The sequence below is a fragment of the Sinocyclocheilus grahami genome, unplaced genomic scaffold (genome assembly GCF_001515645.1).
Source record: "Sinocyclocheilus grahami isolate Dianchi unplaced genomic scaffold, SAMN03320097.WGS_v1.1 scaffold74.1, whole genome shotgun sequence".
Lineage (NCBI taxonomy): Eukaryota > Metazoa > Chordata > Actinopteri > Cypriniformes > Cyprinidae > Sinocyclocheilus > Sinocyclocheilus grahami.
This window is the reverse complement of record NW_015505253.1, coordinates 1496754-1515520: the sequence shown is the minus strand read 5'-3', so window position 1 is coordinate 1515520 and position 18767 is coordinate 1496754. Positions and strand designations below refer to the sequence as shown.

General features: G+C 37.1%; 1 protein-coding gene across 3 annotated transcripts in view; it reads left to right on the top strand.

Annotated features, from left to right (window-relative positions):
- Window positions 1–9210: 9210 nt before the first annotated feature.
- LOC107585730 (roundabout homolog 1-like) overlaps window positions 9211–18767 on the top strand; it is a 48946-nt gene continuing 39389 nt past the window's right edge. For all 3 annotated transcript variants that reach the window (XM_016272878.1, XM_016272877.1, XM_016272876.1), the window contains exons 1-8: window positions 9211–9536; window positions 9936–10107; window positions 11753–11958; window positions 14625–14706; window positions 16111–16279; window positions 16564–16730; window positions 16897–17018; window positions 18350–18584. In XM_016272878.1, coding sequence (XP_016128364.1) covers window positions 9456–9536; window positions 9936–10107; window positions 11753–11958; window positions 14625–14706; window positions 16111–16279; window positions 16564–16730; window positions 16897–17018; window positions 18350–18584 — 1234 coding nt within the window. In that variant the 5' untranslated portion in view covers window positions 9211–9455. The remainder of the gene's footprint in view (window positions 9537–9935; window positions 10108–11752; window positions 11959–14624; window positions 14707–16110; window positions 16280–16563; window positions 16731–16896; window positions 17019–18349; window positions 18585–18767) is intronic.

Sequence of the window (18767 nt, the reverse complement as noted above, 5' to 3'; positions counted from 1 at the left end):
TTTTATGTTTACGCGGCGCAATGCAACGCAACACAACTCGTAAAAAGTCAGTATAAGTCATTATAATCAGTAATTATGTCCCCACTGGATGCAACAAATGCCTCGTTTGTAATGGGTTTTAATGTTTTTGTCTTGTCGTTCCGGCCGGACACGCCATCACAGTATGGTGAGGGGTGTAACATTTCCGTCACACGCTTGAGGTATTCGGCCAATCACAACACTGGATAGCTGGCCAATCACAGCACACCTCGCTTTTTCAGACAGATGAGCTTTGTAAAAATCTTCACTTCAATCTTCGTTTAAAAAAGGCGGGGCATAGAGGAGAAACAATAATGTATAGTATGTGGAAAATAATGTGTTTTTTTTTACTTTAAACTGCATAAACACATTTCATTACACCAAATACACAAAATAATGTTCTTTTTAGCAGCATCATATGACCCCTTTAAGAAAGAATATATTGTTGGGTGGATAATTAATTGTGGATGCATGTTTCCACTCTCCACTTTTTAAAATTATTTTTGGATTACCTTTGCCATCATCTACAGCACACTTAAATGTAATCATTAAAAACACAAAACAATTTAATAACGCTGTTAAATATAATATTGCAAATTTAAAAAATAATATGCATTTTTAACTTTATATTATTAAGATGCATTATAATATTGAGTTCACTTGTAGCATTTAAGACAGTTGATAGTTTTTAGTCATTTATTTTTATTTATTCATACACAATAGTAGGGGTGCACCGATCCGATATTCAGTATCGGTATCGCTCCGATACTGGCATTTTCTGCTGGAAAGGGGTATCGGTCAGACGAGACTGATCCAAATCTGATATTGTGCATATACTATTGTGTTATTGTTAAGCCCCACGAAAGGCACAAAAACATTATAAAGCACCATAAAATTTCCGTGCACTATATTTCAAGTGTTCTGAGACCGTTCCATAGTTTAATGTGAGGTACAGATGAATATTTAAGTAATTAAATTCAAGTTCGCATAAACTCTTCTCTCCGCTGCAGCTGTCAGTCATCCTTCATTCAGCATTCAAACTGCGTGTCGCGTTCGGTTATGATAGTCAAGACGACGAAACGCTCTCTAGGATGATACAATGTTCCTATTATTATACTTGATCTGTAGATAAACATCAGCGGTTTTGCATGAAAGGACTTTATCTTGCTGGAGTTTAGTGCTAATTCTAAATCATGTTACCTTCTACCGGGTGTCTGTTAGAGATCACAACACTGGCCTACAGAGCACTATGAATTGTTCTTCATGCACACATTAACAGAAATTTAAAACAGTTAAAAGAAAAGGCTCAATAAACTATCGCACATATACAATACATGTATAATACATTTTTCACCCACTAAATAATGTTTTTTCTCTAAATGTTTAGATTTTATAAAATTATTGTGAACTCATAATTTTTGTAGAGTAACTTTTGCTGCTGAATTATCCACTAACCTAGTTTATAATAGTATTTTTCTCATAGATTATGATTATATATTATATTTATTATTTTTCTTTATAATGAAGTTGTCTATACGGTATTTAGTAGATTGTGTGTAATACACAAAAGAGTGATGATCAGGTCAACACACACTGAGGTATAGAAATGAAAAAAAAAAAACTGCTGGTATCGAATCGGTATTGTCCGATACTCAAAACTTTTGGTATCGGATCGGTATCGGTTCTGAAAAAATGGTATCATGCCACCCCTACACAATAGTAAATTGAATTAATAATAATAAAAAATAATGTTATTCAATGAACACTATTCATTACTATTTATTTATTTCACAAGCTAGTTTAGAATTTTATTATCGGCCATTTATCGCTTATCGGCCATAACAATAATTATCGGTGTGTCAGCTAGAATTTGGTCTGATCCATCTCTATAAATCACCATGGTGTGTATCTAAAGTACCATGGTATTGCCATCTGATACTGTCACTGTTCCATAGTGCCGCCACAGTAGTTTTTGTAAAAAAAAATTTCTGGCAGTTTCGTTCAGTTCTCCATTCTTCAGTGCTGCTTTTTTTAGCGGGTGGTCTTGAGTGTTGGATAACCAGCGGCTGGCACAAATCCAGCTTCAGTCTGACCTGCAATGGCGCGGCGACCCAGGGTGCGGAGAAAGTTCTAAATGAGGTCTCGCTCTAATTTGTCATCCCTCCATTTTTGTATTATGTTTAGCAGGCACCATGTGGACAGATGATCTGGAGGAGAGGGAATGTGCGGCGGCGTTCCGTGGGTTCACATCTGGGAATGATTGCGTTCACATATGCACATTGTTCATGTGGAATTGTTCTCGCAAACCTGGGGTACACGTTCTTTTTCTCGAAATATTCTCACGATTTCGTAATTTCGTCCCGGTGACATTTCGTCTTGTACATGATGCTCGATTGGACAGAGGCAATAAGTTATTGATTGTTTGGATGAAGTGATAAAACATGATGATGTTCACAGTTCCTATAGCAGAATTCTTCATGGTTTGAAACCTACAAACCGGAATAGTTTGGTGAACCGTATTTCTTTTTGCTGAACACATTGGTTTTGCTGGATAAGATAGTGGAGAACCAGGTTCTTGCTAGTAGTTATTCTAGTTTAAAATTGCCAGTAATTCTATTCTAGCTGTGGTTGGGCAGTCTGTTGTGGACAAACCAGCATCCAAAAGCAACATATGCTAGTCTTTTCAGCATGATAATGTTCAGTAAGCTTTTAAGCATATAGATAGGGTGATTATAATATACATTTATACTTATTTAACTGCTGTATTTCGATCATTCCCCATGGTTTCTCTTCAAGGGTGAGTGGATTCCCGGTGGAAAAGGCCCACAATCCTGTTCTTGACAAATCTTCCCGCGTCTTTGCCAGCTCTGGGATTTTGAAGTGTGTTTTTTTTTAGCAAATCTCCAGTTCCCCATTGGCTCCAGTAGAACACTCCAGAAACCCTCAGTGGTAGCTCAGCAAAATCCATTTCATTTCCGCCCAGCAGAGCTCATACTATCATCCCTCTGTAGTCGGCGTGTGGTATTAAATATTAATTTCATTAATGTCAGAGGCATATCAACGCAAATCTCATTTTAATTTGACATTACCACATCTGTTTCGAATTTCTGTGAAGCGTAAAATTCTGCATTAATTTTGGAAACTGAACAGCCACTTTTGGGTTGCCATGTTCAGGACGATGTGAGGATTTGGATGGCAGTGAAGAGTGAAGAGCGTAGTTTATGTACAGACTTGAAACTGTTTATACACAGATGAATCAGTAGAATTTGGTATGAGATCCAGCTCATTCAAAACCGGTGTGGCCTATATTTTAAAATGAGTTATGTAATTAGAGGTATTTTCACACAGTTAAACAGAATAGTTGCTTTTAAGCTTCAAAAAGGATACAAAAAAAACATAAAAGTATGAAAGTAATCATGACTTGTGTAGTATAATCCAAGTCTTCGTGTAGATGTTCTTCAAAAATGTATCATTTGTGTTTCACAGACAAAAAAATGTTATATTACTTATTTTTGGTTAACTGTTCCTCTGGTGCTTGGCTTCTCTCTCTCTTACCATCACTCTTTCTGTCTCACTTCAGTGGTTTATATCATTTCCAGGACTCTATTCCCATTTTGTAGACACATGTTCAGAACTTGACTTATGTACACACACACACACACAACTTTCCCCACAAGGCCCTGTTAGAAAGTGAGCAAGTTATCAAGTTTCTCAGCTCAGGGTGCAAATCAAGCGTGGGTTGGTTTCGCACAACTGTGCAAACTCAATCCAAGTTTGTTGGTCCGGTGTGAAAATCAGAATCCCAGAGCTGATCCACGGACAGCAAACACAGTTCACATTAGACACTGACCCTCATCTCTCTCCACCAGCCAGTGATCTTCTGCTGTATACATGTGTGTCTTTCCTCTATAGACTGCCTAATTATGCCGGTCGGGGAAACGAGACGCCTGTTGAAATCCATGGCTGGAAGGAATGATATGCTTGAGAGATTGTTACAGAGAAATGATGGAAAAAGAGAGAGGGAGAGAGAAGGAGAAGAAATTATTTCCATTTCTTTCAGGGAATCACCTCTCTTCAGAGGGGTAAAAGGGGACTTTTACCTGCTGTGACATTACAAGCAGTAGAAACTGGAATCATATGGTCAATTATGTGCTTAAAGTCTTAAAGGAATTTGGAGGCAGTCAGGAGTTCAGGTTACCTTGAGCATCACACTTTGATCTAGCGCTTAGGTTAATCGAGCCGACAGGAACACGTTCAGGGGCGTGAGAGCTGAAAGATGTTTGCGTTTATCAACTTACATGTACCTGAAATGAAAAGTGCAGAAATACTGATCTATGTAACATTTATACAATTACAATTATTTATTCATAAAAATATATTTAATTGACTATTGTATATATATAATGTGCACAAAAACAAAAAAGCAAATGTGGTCCATTTTGATTTCACATTGACTTGACCCCACGGGTTGGCAGCTTGACTAGGTTTTGGAAAACATCACATTTCAAGTTGCTATGTTTCAGCACGTGCTTTTCCCATGTCATGTGTATATGATTTAAAGCATTGGACTAATCTAATGTGCTGCTGTACAGTATCTACATGACACTGAAAGGAATGTTGTCTCGGATTAATGGAAACGCTTTAAGTAAATCCATCAGAAGGCTAACAGGGTTGACTAACATGCTTAGGCTCTGGAATATACAGTGCGTTCGTGTGAGCAGATATTAGACTTTATCGCGCACTTGAGCAGTGGTTTAGATGAATGTTCATTCTTCACTGCTCACTTGTGTCCTACATTAATATCACTTACATGCAGGAAGAGCACTTTATGTTTCAAACCCTCCTTTGTGCCTTTTTAGCTACTGTAAACAAAAGGTTTAGGTTTAATCGTTGTATGTTTGAAATAGATTAGAGGTGGTTTGTGCTGGGCAAGAGTAGAAACATGTTCCTCTGGTGGTTTCTAATTTGTTATTCCTGTCTTCTAAACATTTGCATGAATGGTTTCCTGATAGAAATGCTGTTCATGTTTCTAATATCTCTTTTTCTTTCTCTCTTTCGATCAGTTCTTCGAGATGATTTCAGACAGAACCCTGTGGACGTGATGGTGGCGGCGGGTGAGCCAGCGGTCATGGAGTGCCAGCCGCCCCGTGGTCACCCCGAACCCACCATCTCCTGGAAGAAAGATGGAGTCACTATAGACGACAGAGACGAGAGGATAACGGTAAGGATATCTGACAGTGTTTCCAACTTTCTAGACTGGGTTAGTACTGGTATGGTGCTCATCTAGCTGGGGGAAGAGCCTTATTTTACACTGGCTGGTTAAAGGGATAGTTTACTCAAAAATGAACATTTTTGCTTCATCAGAGCAGATTTGGAGAAATTAAGCATTATATCACTTGCTCAACAATGCATCCTCTGCAGTGAATGGGTGCCGTCAGAATGAGAGTCCAAACAGCTGAATAAAAAACATCACAATAATCCACAAGTAATGCACACAAACTTCTTGATATATTTGTTTCTTACAAACATGCAGCTTTTCACTTCGTAAGACATTAATTGATGGAGTGGAGTGTTTTGAATTACTTGTGGATTTTTGTGATGTTTTTATCACATCTCATTCTGACGGCACCCATTCACTGCAGAGGATCCATTGGTGAACAAGTGATGTACTGAAATGCTACATTTCTCTGAATGCGTTCAGATGAAGAAACAAAACAAAAAAGAATCTACATCTTGCATGGTCTGAGCATGAACAATTTAGGTCAGCTGACAGGATTTCTGGGATACCAGAAGTTTCTGTAGTCCCACCACAAAATTGATGATTTAAACAAAATTACAGCTTAAATAACCCTTTTTTTTTAAAAACTTAGTGTAAGTGCCTTATTAAAATGATGGGCTTCACATTTCAGCCTTGTTTTTGCAAATTAAGCCAGGTCCCTTCCTAATTTCCAATTTAGCGTTACTAACGAAGACCTGCTAATTGTTAATAAAAAGAGACACAGCAAAAAGAAGTTCCATTATTTAATGCAGGTGGATAACAATTGCTTCTGCTGCATTTTTCAAGCAAATGAAGGCCGATTAGGGCTTCTGCTGATGAGTGTTTAAACTGCGTCACGTCCGACTCTGTCAGGGAAAATTAATGGAGCCCATTCATCTGATTGGAAATGCACGTGGGAATGAAAGTTTGCCTTCGCCAGCGTTCACGAGCTGAAAAGTTGCTCTCTGCTGATTTAATGCTTTAAACCAGGGCCACCAATTAGGTTTTTCTAATTGAATGTGTGGGAAATTAAGTAACGGGATCAATCAGGCCTCTTTTGTCGTTAAAAGAGTGACTTTGATGTGCACGCCACTGCTCGTTTTCCATGTGGTGTATTTGTGTGGAATAAAGCTAAAGGTGGTTTGGGGGGTTTGTTATTTTTAATCAAACTGTAGACAGGGTTCCTGAGAATACAAATTTAGTGCTTAACATTGGCTAAAAAAGGCAAAGAAATGTCACGCATTCCAGCGTTCGGACAATGTGTAACTAAGACGTTTTTGGAATGCGATAGGGCTGATTACGATAAAACTGAATCAAAACTAGATCAAGTTTGTTGTTGTTAGTGCTGTGTATGTGAAGAACATTTTTAGTAATCTAAAGAACCTTTTGTGCAATGGAAAGCTTCCATGAATTTTAAAGCTTCTTCATGGGACCATCAATGCCAATAAAGAACATTTTTAGGAGTGCAGCGGAAACAAATAAAATAATAAAAAGTGAAAAAGTGATTGTGACATGTGGCCGAGTATGGTAACCCATACTCGGAATTAGTGTTCTGCATTTATCCCATCCTAAGTGCACACACACACCGTGAACAAACACCCAGAGCAGTGTGTATGAAAAAAATAAAACTATTTGAAAATATTAAAATAATTGTCTGCTAATATTCAGATAAACAGATAGTCACGCCCCTAAACGCATGCCATTTTTGGTAAAAAAAAATGACACACTGCAGCTTTTAAAGGGCCAGACCCCAGCTTACGTTGTCCACCTAATAAAATCTTTAGCCAGACCAGAAGAATAAAACCTCCATTCATACCTCATGACTGATAGAATTGTTTCTCTGTGTGGTTTCTGCCATATATTTCAGCTCATGATATATTTACAACATGTGTGTGCTTGCCACACCTTATGTTTTGTGTATGTTTTTGTGTTTTATTCTCATAAATACATCACTGCACTGATTTTGTTCTGTAAGCATATCCTGTCATTTTTGCTTCATGTCATGTGCGGTTTATTTGCGCATCTATCACATCTGTGTTTTATCGTGCTTCTATTTTTTTCTTTCCTCTTTCAGTTGTGTCTGGTAAGTTGCAAATGTCACCCGTCACCATTTATGCTGCATTGACAGCAACAGGAAGTTGTCAGAACCACCATCCATCCACCTTCCATCCTCCCACCAATCAGCACGCTTGTCTGGGTTGTCAACAGTGACAGCACAGCAGGCCTGGGTAAAACTAATGCTCGCTCGGAGCGTACAAGGTAACGTCAAAATCGCCTCATTTTATTCTCACTTAGTTGAAAATTCTTTCTTTGTTCCTCTGGACGCACTACGGCAGTGTGTGATTTGACAGGTGTAAGATTGGTTTAGTGCTGCGGTGTATGTGGTGCTTGGGGTCATACTTTGTGTCACATATTATGAAAATATTAGTCCTTATTACAAGCTGAAATGGCTCCGTGCTGTTACGGACGCGGAAGTCAAGACGGAGTTTGTTATTAAGATGCATGAAAAACCTGCATCCCACACAACGCCAGTGCCATTAAAGTGTGTCAGCACGGGACAGATGGCCCAAATTCATCCCCCATCTCCATGTAAATTTTATTGCTTTGTGCCCTTGCCCATGCAAATGAAGCAGTTTTTTTTACTGCGTCTACATCTGTTTTTATGTTTCGGCATACTTGCACATCCATCCATTAAACAGCAGTATGACTCTTCTTTTATCGCCTGCCGTTAATGTGACGCTGAAGGGTTGAGCTCTGTCAGTCTCCAGTGTATTTATCGTATACGCAAGAAATTCGGCTGATGTCAAAGACCCCCTGAAATCAAAATGAGAGACTTGCTTGTAGAGGCTGAAATGCCTTTATAAAATTCAGTCTTTCTCTTCTAGGACCAAAAATATGAATGACTCCAGTGATCTATAAAAAAACAAGAATGTCGCGGCTGAATCTGTGACGTAAACTAAAGATTATTGACCCGACTTCCTGTTTTAATAAAAGATATTTCAACAGGAAAGAACAATATGCTCATCAAGTCATTTCATAGCATTGTGTAAAGAAATGTTAAGATAGAAATGTTGACACAGACGTAGATAGAAAATAATTTTGACAAAATTGTGTAGTGTAATGCACTTACACTGGATATTTAAAAATGTTAATATGTATGTACTATATTCAAATACTAAAATATTTATATATTCACTACTGTTTGTTTTTTTTAAAGAAATTAATACTTTTATTCATCAAGGGTGCGTTAAATTGATTAAAAAAACTGTGAAGACATCGATGATGCTACAAAAGATTTATATTTCAAATAAATGCTGTTCTTTTGACTTTTCTGTTTGTCAACGAATTCTGGAAAAAAAAAAAACTTATCAGTTTTTCCACAGAAATATTGTTGTTTTCAACATTGATAATAATAAGAAAGGTTTCTTGAACACCAAAACAGCATATTAGAGTGATTTGTGAAGGATCATGTGACACTGAAGACTGGAATAATGATGCTGAAAATTCATCTTTGCGTCACAGGAATAAATCACATTTTGGAATATTTTCAAATAGAAAGCAGGTACTAGTTTTTTTTAAAGAAATTAATACTTTTATTCATCAAGGGTGCGTTAAATTGATTAAAAAAACTGTGAAGACATTGATGATGCTACAAAAGATTTATATTTCAAATAAATGCTGTTCTTTTGACTTTTCTGTTTGTCAACGAATTCTGGAAAAAAAAAAAACTTATCAGTTTTTCCACAGAAATATTGTTGTTTTCAACATTGATAATAATAAGAAAGGTTTCTTGAACACCAAAACAGCATATTAGAGTGATTTGTGAAGGATCATGTGACACTGAAGACTGGAATAATGATGCTGAAAATTCATCTTTGCGTCACAGGAATAAATCACATTTTGGAATATTTTCAAATAGAAAGCAGGTACTAGGTACCAGGTGCTAGAAAGATGATTTAATGAAATGCAAATACATATTTTAGAAAATAAACACTGCACATCTGCTTTTAAACCATCAAGCTCCATAGACTTCCACTGTAAGTGCATTAATGTAATGCAATTTTTGTTTTTTACATACTAAGAGTCAAAATGAATTGATCTTTGGTAATTGATTTGTTTAACTCATATTCCTGCAGTTCCTCCTGTGTTCGTGGTGCGACCCAGGAATCAAGTGGTCGGGATGGGCCGAACCGTGACCTTTCAATGCGAAGCCACAGGAAGTCCTCAGCCTGCCATATTTTGGCAGAAAGAAGGCAGTCAGGTGAGAATGTTTGTGGTTTTTTTTCACTTGTGGTATGAAGATGCATTTCCTGAGCACACTTTTACAGTAACATATAAAATGCATGGCACTCTTCCCCATTAAAGTCAGTCAGATTTATGAGACTGGTAGATTTATAAGGCCATCTGCACATTTACACACATCTAATGGGCTCTGTAATACTCCACACCTCTAACACACCTCAAGTCATCTTGGTTTGATCAATATCACTCATCACACACTCAGGAATTCAGGCACACCGTGCCAATAGCTAGTGTGAGCATGCAAGTCCTGACAAGATGTATATTTCTCACACACTGAATATTCTTGCAGTAATTAGTGTTTATGTTTTTATATTTTTGTTATCAAATTCTACCTCTTTTTCCTCTTTCCCCTCTCCAGAACCTTCTGTTCTCCTCTCAACCTCCTCCTCCCTCCAGTCGATTCTCTGTCTCTCAGACGGGCGATCTGACCATCACAGCGGTGGAGCGTTCGGACGGAGGCTACTACAGCTGTCAGGCTCTGAACATCGCTGGCAGTGTGATCACCAAAGCCCTGCTGGAGGTTACAGACGGTGAGATGGACGCACTCAACACAAATGAAGCCTTAGTGAGCGCAAAAGTGCTTATGTGCATACATATTTTACATTGATTGCAATATACTGTTTAATTATATTGCAATTAATTGCTCCGTTTGGCACTGCAAATGACTTACTCATTATATTACTTATGGATTTATTTGTAAAACACATATGAACCTTTTCTAGATGGGCATTAGAAAGATAAACATAGCATTTTCTGTCGTTACTCATAGATTTCTGGCTATTAGTTTCATGTAGCCATGTCAAAAGTTTTGACAATACAGCACAATACAGCTCAGGTGTTTTTCCGCCAGGATGCAATTAATTATACTTAATCACATTTTGCTATTGTAATATTCTTTTTTGTAAATATCATAAATAATGTAAGTGATGAAGTCTCTCTCTCTCTCTCGTTCGTAAAACATGTACTCAGCTCGTTTGGTGCCAGGCATTCCTCTCTCACATGCTCTTTTTCCTTGGTTACATTTATTTTTATTTGCGTTCTTCGTTCTCTTTACCTCTGACCGTACACGCGCTCGCTTCTGTGGCTCTTAGAAAATGTGGAAGGATGTATTTTGGATTTTGGTTTGGAGTGCTCTAGTGTTTTATTATAGTTATTATAATGATATTAGACTCTGTCTTAAGACTCTGTGTCTCGTTCTGTCTCGCTTCCTCTTTGTCTCATCCTGTCTTTCGGTCTCTCACTTTTAGTTTAATGCATTTTAGTGGCGTTATAGATCATTTAGATTCATATCGCCAACTATTTTGCAGCTTAGCCGAATGCATGCATTCATTTGATTTTATTTTGCTTCATACATATATTTATTTTGCAGACGCTAAGTGATTGCAGATGCTCATTGATACAACAAAGCGATTCATCTTAAAGTGATCCATTTTATTTATTTATTTTTATTTTGTTTTATTTAAAAAAATAAAGACGAAAAAAAAAGGTAACAATCAATATTTTTTTATTTATTATGAGGACTAGAACAAGGCAATCACTGATCTTACATTTACATTTAGTCATTTAGAAGACGCTTTTATCCAAATAGACTTAAAAATGAGGACAATAGAAGCAATCAAAATCATCTAAAGAGCAATAATATTTAACAGCTGTGATAAGTCTCAGTTAGCCTTTATATATAATAAATAAGAATAAATAGAATAGAAAAAGAATAGGGAATGCTAGCGTTAGAGTTATTTTTTATAATAATTAAAAAAGAAAACAAATTGACAAATTAAATTAAAAATAGAATTAAAATAGAGCGTTAGACTTAGAGGGTCAAATGAAGATGGAAGAGATGTGTTTTTAGCCGACTCAGCTGCTCGGCTCTGATCTGAAAGTGGGTTTATTTTATTTTTATTTTATTATTTTATTCTACTTTTTAATTAATTAATTGCAGAATGTATTAATGGATTTATTTTAGCAATAAATGTAAATAAAGTAATAAGAATGAAAGAAAATAATATGGTCTAGGTATTGTTAATATATTTAATAATGACATAATATACTATTAAATAACATTTGCAAACTAAATACAATAAACACTCAACATGATATTAATGAATAATAGGAATACAATTATTTTGTTACTGTTATTATGCTCCTATACGAAAATGATTGGTTTCTCTCTCACAGTGATCTCAGACAGACCTCCACCCATCGTCCGCCAGGGTCCCACCAACCAGACCGTGGCTGTGGATGGGACGGTGGTCCTGGGATGCCAAGCCACCGGCACGCCGACTCCCACCATCCTGTGGAGGAAAGACGGGGTCCTGGTGTCCACCCACGACTCTCGCCTCAAACAGCTGGACACAGGAGCCCTGCAGATCCGTTACGCCAAGGTACGGTGGCTCTGAGGGGTCAGAACCACATCAAAGCCTGACATATTTATCATGCAGATAAATGTACAGTAACAGGGGATGTGACTCCGGTTCATGGGAACCTTTTCCTTTGGTGGATTTATAGCTTTGAAACTCCTCTCTGACCCTCATGATGCATTAAAACGCTCACGTATGGAGGTTTGAGCATGTGCTCGTTTGCTGCACCAAACCAACTTGTTCTCGTAAAGTACTGTTTCCTTTGTTCGGTTTTCCTTAGTAACAGATTTTTATGGAATTTTCCATTCCAAACACACCGCACAGAACAACTATTTACAGGGAATCTTGAGCAGTTTTGTGCTGTGCCGCTCGTCTCAGACCCAACGCCTCGCTTTCATTTTTATTAATATTTTATTCATGGAGGTTTTTGAATGCGGCAGGGTGGTTTATTGGATGCGGTTAGCTGCTGTTTCTTTCTGAGCTGAAGTTGGCAGATCTTTTTTTGAGCTGTTAGCTGTTTTATTCCCGGATATCTGAGACAGCACTGCAAGAATCAAAAATCACAGCTCCCTTTATAAAAATATTGTTTTGGGAATTATTTTCGCACACGTTTGGGTAACATTTCCACAGATTTACCACATACTAGTTGTTTGCGAGGGCATAGAAAATAATAAAATGATTACCGTGATAAAAATGTGGCTATTAAATAGCATGCTTTGTTTATTATTTTATTTTATTAACATTATTAACTTTATTAGTTAATTAATGAGACTGGGTACTGAAAATTATTTAATTACTTTAATAGCCGTAATTTAATTTTATTTAAAAAGTAATTTAAAAAGGAAAATAAATGTAATTTAAGGGGAAAACTTTTTTTTATTTTTTATTTATTTATTTTTTTTACAATTTTGACAATTATTTTGACAAAAATTATTTAGTTTTTATTGTTTATATGTATATATATATATATATATATATATATATATATTCATACATATATATTTTACACATAACATTTAAGAGTTCTCTAAAGACTTAATATCTCATTAATTTCATATATTATCATATCACATCATCTGGAATTTTGTATCTCAAGGTAGTTTTCTTGTTTTAAGCATGTTTTTATTGGACAAAAATACAAATTTTTGCAGTACCTCACTGTAAATAAATAAATAATAATATTAATAATAATAATACAGGTCCAAAGTATTGATACAGTATTGCTATATTGATATATGATCATACATCCTTAATGATTTAAATTTGCTAATGATTGCAAAACAGTCCTAATATCTTGTTTATGCATGCGTCTTTGAAGGTTTGTGCTTTTGTTGGTGTGTGAGTGAACACAGACATACATGTGTGTCGTACAGCATCAGACAGGCTTTTCTTTCATCCCTCACTATAGCACAACATCATCATCTCACACACAGACGGCCAGTGTTCAGAGAGCCGTCAGTCAGCCTGCAGGTTCTGATGTGTGAACACACACTCCTGCTGTCACCCCCCGTCAGCCGCGAGGGGGAGGGGAGTGTTTCCTGTCACCGCACACGCGCACACACACACACACACGAGCACCCGGGTTCCCCCTGCACGGGGGTCAAAGGTCCCCGCAGCATGGGCTGTCAGAATACGACTTTAATTAACATAGATGTCTCACTTGACGACGTCTCGCTTCTTTTAAAGAATAGAGAGATAAAGCGAAATGAGGAGATGCGTCTCTATCTGTTGCGCTTCGGGCGGTCCGCATTAATGAACATGTCATTAAGCGAACACACGCACACCAGTAGCTCCAGATAGACTGTCTATTTCTGGTGAATTTCATACCTCCTCCGTAAATTGACTGACAGATCGGCTGACGTGTTCTTAAATGTATCTTTTTTTCTATAAGATATTAGCATACACCAACACTACATTATACAGTCACTATTATTGTCATTCTGTGCTAAGAAAGCACTGTCTAGGAACATACATGTAAATGTTCTTATTTGTCTGTTAGTCTTTTTTTTCTCGCTTTTAACAATTTTTGTTTCATTGATTGATTGATTCATTCATTCATTTAGATTTCCTAGTGAGTTCTCCAAGTAATTGCAGGTTTGGGAAAATTACTATTTTATTTCATTTGTTTTTTTTTTATTTATTTTTTTATCATTATTTTGATTACCTAGTAAGTCCTCCAATTAACTACAGGTTTAGGAAAATTATATTTTATTTTTTTATTTTAAGGAATTTTATTTATTTGTTTGTTTTTAATCATCATTTTTATGGTAAGTCCACCAAATAACTTACTATTTTTATTTTGTTTTGTGTTTCGTTTTGTTTTGTTTGCAAATGCTAGTGATGCAGACATTCCATATGCCACCTTTACATTATATTTGTGTACATCTGATCATCTATAAAAGCTGATTAATTCATACATTCTAAATAGTACACATTGGAAGAATATCTGCTCAATGTAATTTGATCAACGTATTACATACGAGCAGACAAAAAAAAAGTTCAGTCTTCAATATGAAAGCGATACTCTGATTAGACGTCTTGACAATGTACACTGTGTAATTTGGTGTGAAATGACACTATAGTGTCAAACTAGGAGTTATTTTGGAGCTGAATGTTGGAAAATCATTATTAATTTATATGCATATGTGTATATTTGCGTTAATAGAGGGATTTTCTTTTCTTGATTTCAGCTGGGAGACACTGGCATGTACACCTGCACCGCGTCCACCCCCAGCGGAGAGGCGTCTTGGAAGGCTTACCTGGAGGTGCAAGGTACAACAGAGAGACAGAACGCAAGATAACAGACAATAGAGTGAGAGGCACTGAGAAATGGACGTCAGGAAATTAAGTTTAAAATTGAGTTTGAAATTAAACCTTCATCTGCCTGTATAGGGTTGGGTATTGTTCGTTTTTTTTTTACGATACTGGTGCCAAATCGATACTTTTAAAATGGTACCGGTGCCTGAACCGATACTTAAAAAAAAAAATATATATATAGGATTGATTGGCCATTATTGAGCGCTATAAACACATTTAATGTCTGTTTCATTCATACTGGACGCCAGAGGGCGCCCTCGCGCAGAAACTCCACATGTGCATCACATAAGGAATAGAACTCAGGAAATCCCTAATATGGACAAAGGCATTGCTATAGCTGTAACTGAGTAATAAGAAAATATAAACGGTTTGAATGATAAAACAAAGACAATAAACACTCGACTGCGACAATGTACAGTTTGTGTTATTCAAGCCATCTTTGGTATTTTCATCATAATTAAGTATATTTATAATCCATTGCTAATCGACAATGCCTGCTTACCATATGCTTTTTACAGTATAGAACATATTTTCTGCCTCATTCTGTGACAAGAAGCCACATCAGATCACAAAAGGAAGCAGTTGTGGAGTAAAAACGTTATAGTGTTCTACTCATTTCCCGAGTTGTGCTTTTAAGTCGGAATGTGAAAACGACATGACACTACAAAGATGTGTTGGATTTGTATTATTAGAGCTTTCCGACTTGCGTTCGTGAATTTTCTCAGTCGGGAAATTATGTTTCACGTGCGGTGACGGTGATCCTTACGTCCGTTTCGGAGAACCAGAGAACAAATATCACTCAAGCATTTAAGTGGCACCGAAATCTGCGTTCTGATTCGGTTCTAATACATACCGGTTACATAGGTACCAGTGCTATATTGGCACCGGGTTTCGGGACCCAACCCTATGCCTGTAATTGGTTTTAATTGTTTCTTGATACAGATTTGAGCCGCTGCACTGGAAAAAAAAAACATTTTGTTTCTCAATATTTTTCAACATAAATAACTGAACGTCCTTAAAGCCAGATTTACATGCTAGTGGTGTGAGAAAAATAAACACAGTTCAAAAGGGAAAACAAGTCTTTTTTTTCTTCCTTTTTTAAGCATAAAACTCACAACATTTTGTTTGATTTCTCTAAAAACAAGACTTGATATCTATTTAATATTTCATATAATGTCTGATACTGCATATAGTCTTTTGCTTCCCATGTAAATTGACCTTGTTTTAAGAATCTTTATATATTTTTTAATTTAAAATTTAGACCGGAAAGCAAGACAAAAATGTTTATTTTTTTTTTAAAAAAGTTTTTGTTGTAATCATTGTACAGGATGATATGCTCATATGTGTTTATGGTTTCAGAGTTTGGCGCTCCGGTTCAGCCGGGCCGACCCACAGATCCCAACCTCATCCCCAGCGCCCCCTTCAAACCAGAAGTCACGGACGTCAGCCGCACCTCTGTGTCTCTGTCCTGGAAGCCCAACCTGAATGCTGGAGCCACGCCCACCTCTTACGTCATAGAGGCCTTCAGGTGACATCATCAGTTCTGACTATACTTATCTATCATTGGTCGGTTTGGTTGTACGAGCGTGTGCTTTATAAACATTTGTGAATATCCTTATAAGCAAATGGTGGTTCTGTAAATACCCAGTCCATTTGCTGCGGCATGTCATAAATAATCATACCCACGTCTGTGCTTTCCTGAGTTTTGCAGTAACCTCATTGTTTGGAATAATGTTTGTAGTTGCGATATTTCGCTACAAAGTTTGGGCCGCAGGGTAAACTGACGTTTGATTTGTGTGGTGTGGATGGCAGCCATGCGGCGGGCAGCAGCTGGCAGACGCTCGCGGATCACGTGAAGACCGAGAGCTTCGTTCTGAAGGGTCTGAAGCCCAGCGGCGTCTACCTGTTCCTGGTGAGAGCGGCTAATGCGTACGGCCTGAGCGACCCGAGCCCCATCAGCGACGCTGTCAAAACACAAGGTCAGTTCACCTTTGACCTCCCAGACAAGCGTCCTTTCACGCGTTTTAAATATTGCACTCGTGAGAGTTATGAAAGGTATCACTGTTTTGTGTATTATTCTGGGGTATTTGATGTTCATGTATGCTTGTGCTTCATATTTTCTATGTGGTCTGTTTATGTGAGTAGACGTCCCACCAACCAGTCAAGGAGTGGACCATGGGCAGATCCAGAGGGAGCTGGGAGATGTTGTCATTCACCTCCACAATCCCACAATTCTCTCATCATCTTCTGTCAGAGTCCAGTGGACTGTGAGTGCCGCCACATTTTTTTTAAAGCGACAGTTCACTCAAAAATTAAAAATTCTGTTAAAGGGATAGTTCACCCAAAAATGAAAATTCTGTCATTAATTACTCACTCTCATGTCGTTCCAAACACACAAGCCCTTCGTTACTCTTCGGAACACAAATTAAGATATTTTTTATTAAATCTGAGAGCTTTCTGAGCCTGCATAGACAGCAATGCAACTGACACGTTCAAGGCGCAGAAACGTAGTAAGGACATCTTTAAAATAGTCCATGTGACATCAGTGGTTCCTTAACCTTAATTTTATGAAGCAACAAATCTTCTGATTTCATCAGAATATCTTAATTTGTGATCTGAGGTTTGGAACTAAAGACAGAATTCTAATATTTAGTCATAACGTGGAATTCAAATGACCTCTTTTAATCAGTGTTTTATCTTGTTTTCCAGAGAAATACTAAACATCCTAAACATTAGATATACATAATTGAGAATCAAAATTGTGTACAATTAGAACATTTTAAAACAATAATAAGACTTCTTTAAAGAGAATATTTTGTCAATTAAGTTTATCTTAACTCACTGGCAACTAGCTTTTTTATCTCAGTTTAAGCACAGATTTAACTAATTTTAAGTTTTATGTGGTATTGAACAAATGCATTTAGTTTTAATTAAACAGTATGTTCTAAACATCTGAAGTCAAGGTTAATTCTGTACAGATTTTCACTCCACAAACGCATGCACACAAGAACAGAAGTATTCCCAGCATGTTACTTTTTAACATTTTGGGTCGTTCGCACTTTATACGTATTTAATCAGAAACAGCTGAAACGACATCTGCTTTTATTGGGGCGGATCCAGAATTGATTAAAATCTTTACAAGCGTGTACAGTTCTCCTCCCTCCACGGCCATACGGACTGATCGCAGTCCTGAACACCTCCGATATGAAAATCATTGCACATTAGAAGTCAGCAGAAGCTCAAATCTGAATCTTCAATGTTGATTTTTGTATATTAAACCTAGGATAAGTATTTCAACGCACACCCGCAAAGCCACAAAAAAAAGACTTTCGTCCAAAATGATAGAAATATTGCAATAAAAAATGAAAATATTCTTTTATAAATTATAAAATGTTATAATTTTCTTAATAATTGTAAAAGTTACTGCACTTTATAATATTTAACTATGTTGGTATGTCTGATAAACCATGGTGTAGCTAACTAGCAACAAATGCCATAAAAATTCCTAGTCCTGGACAATGCCAACGGTAATCATTAGCAGGCGTTTACAGCATCTAAGTGATTTTGTCCTTCAGTTTTGCCCTGTTCTTGCTTGTAGGTCGAGCAGCAGTCTCAGTACATTCAGGGCTATAAGGTGATGTACCGGCCGTCCCCAGAGGGCACTCAGCAGTGGGTGGAATGGGCCACGTTTGAGGTTCGAACCCTGGGGGAGAACAGCGCAGTCGTCACCCAGCTCAAGAAGGGCGTGACCTATGAGTTCAAAGTCCGACCTTTCTTCAACGAGTTCCAAGGCACAGACAGCGACATCAAAGTGGCCAGGACCCTGGAGGAAGGTGAGGAGAGCTTCCAGCCATCTGACTGTGTGCTCTTTAAAGCGTAATGTCTCACAATTTATTTCTCATTTACTACACAGTAGTCACAATACAATGCGATGTGCATATATATATATATATATATATATATATATATATATATATATATATATATACAGAGCTGGGTAGTAACTGATTGTATAT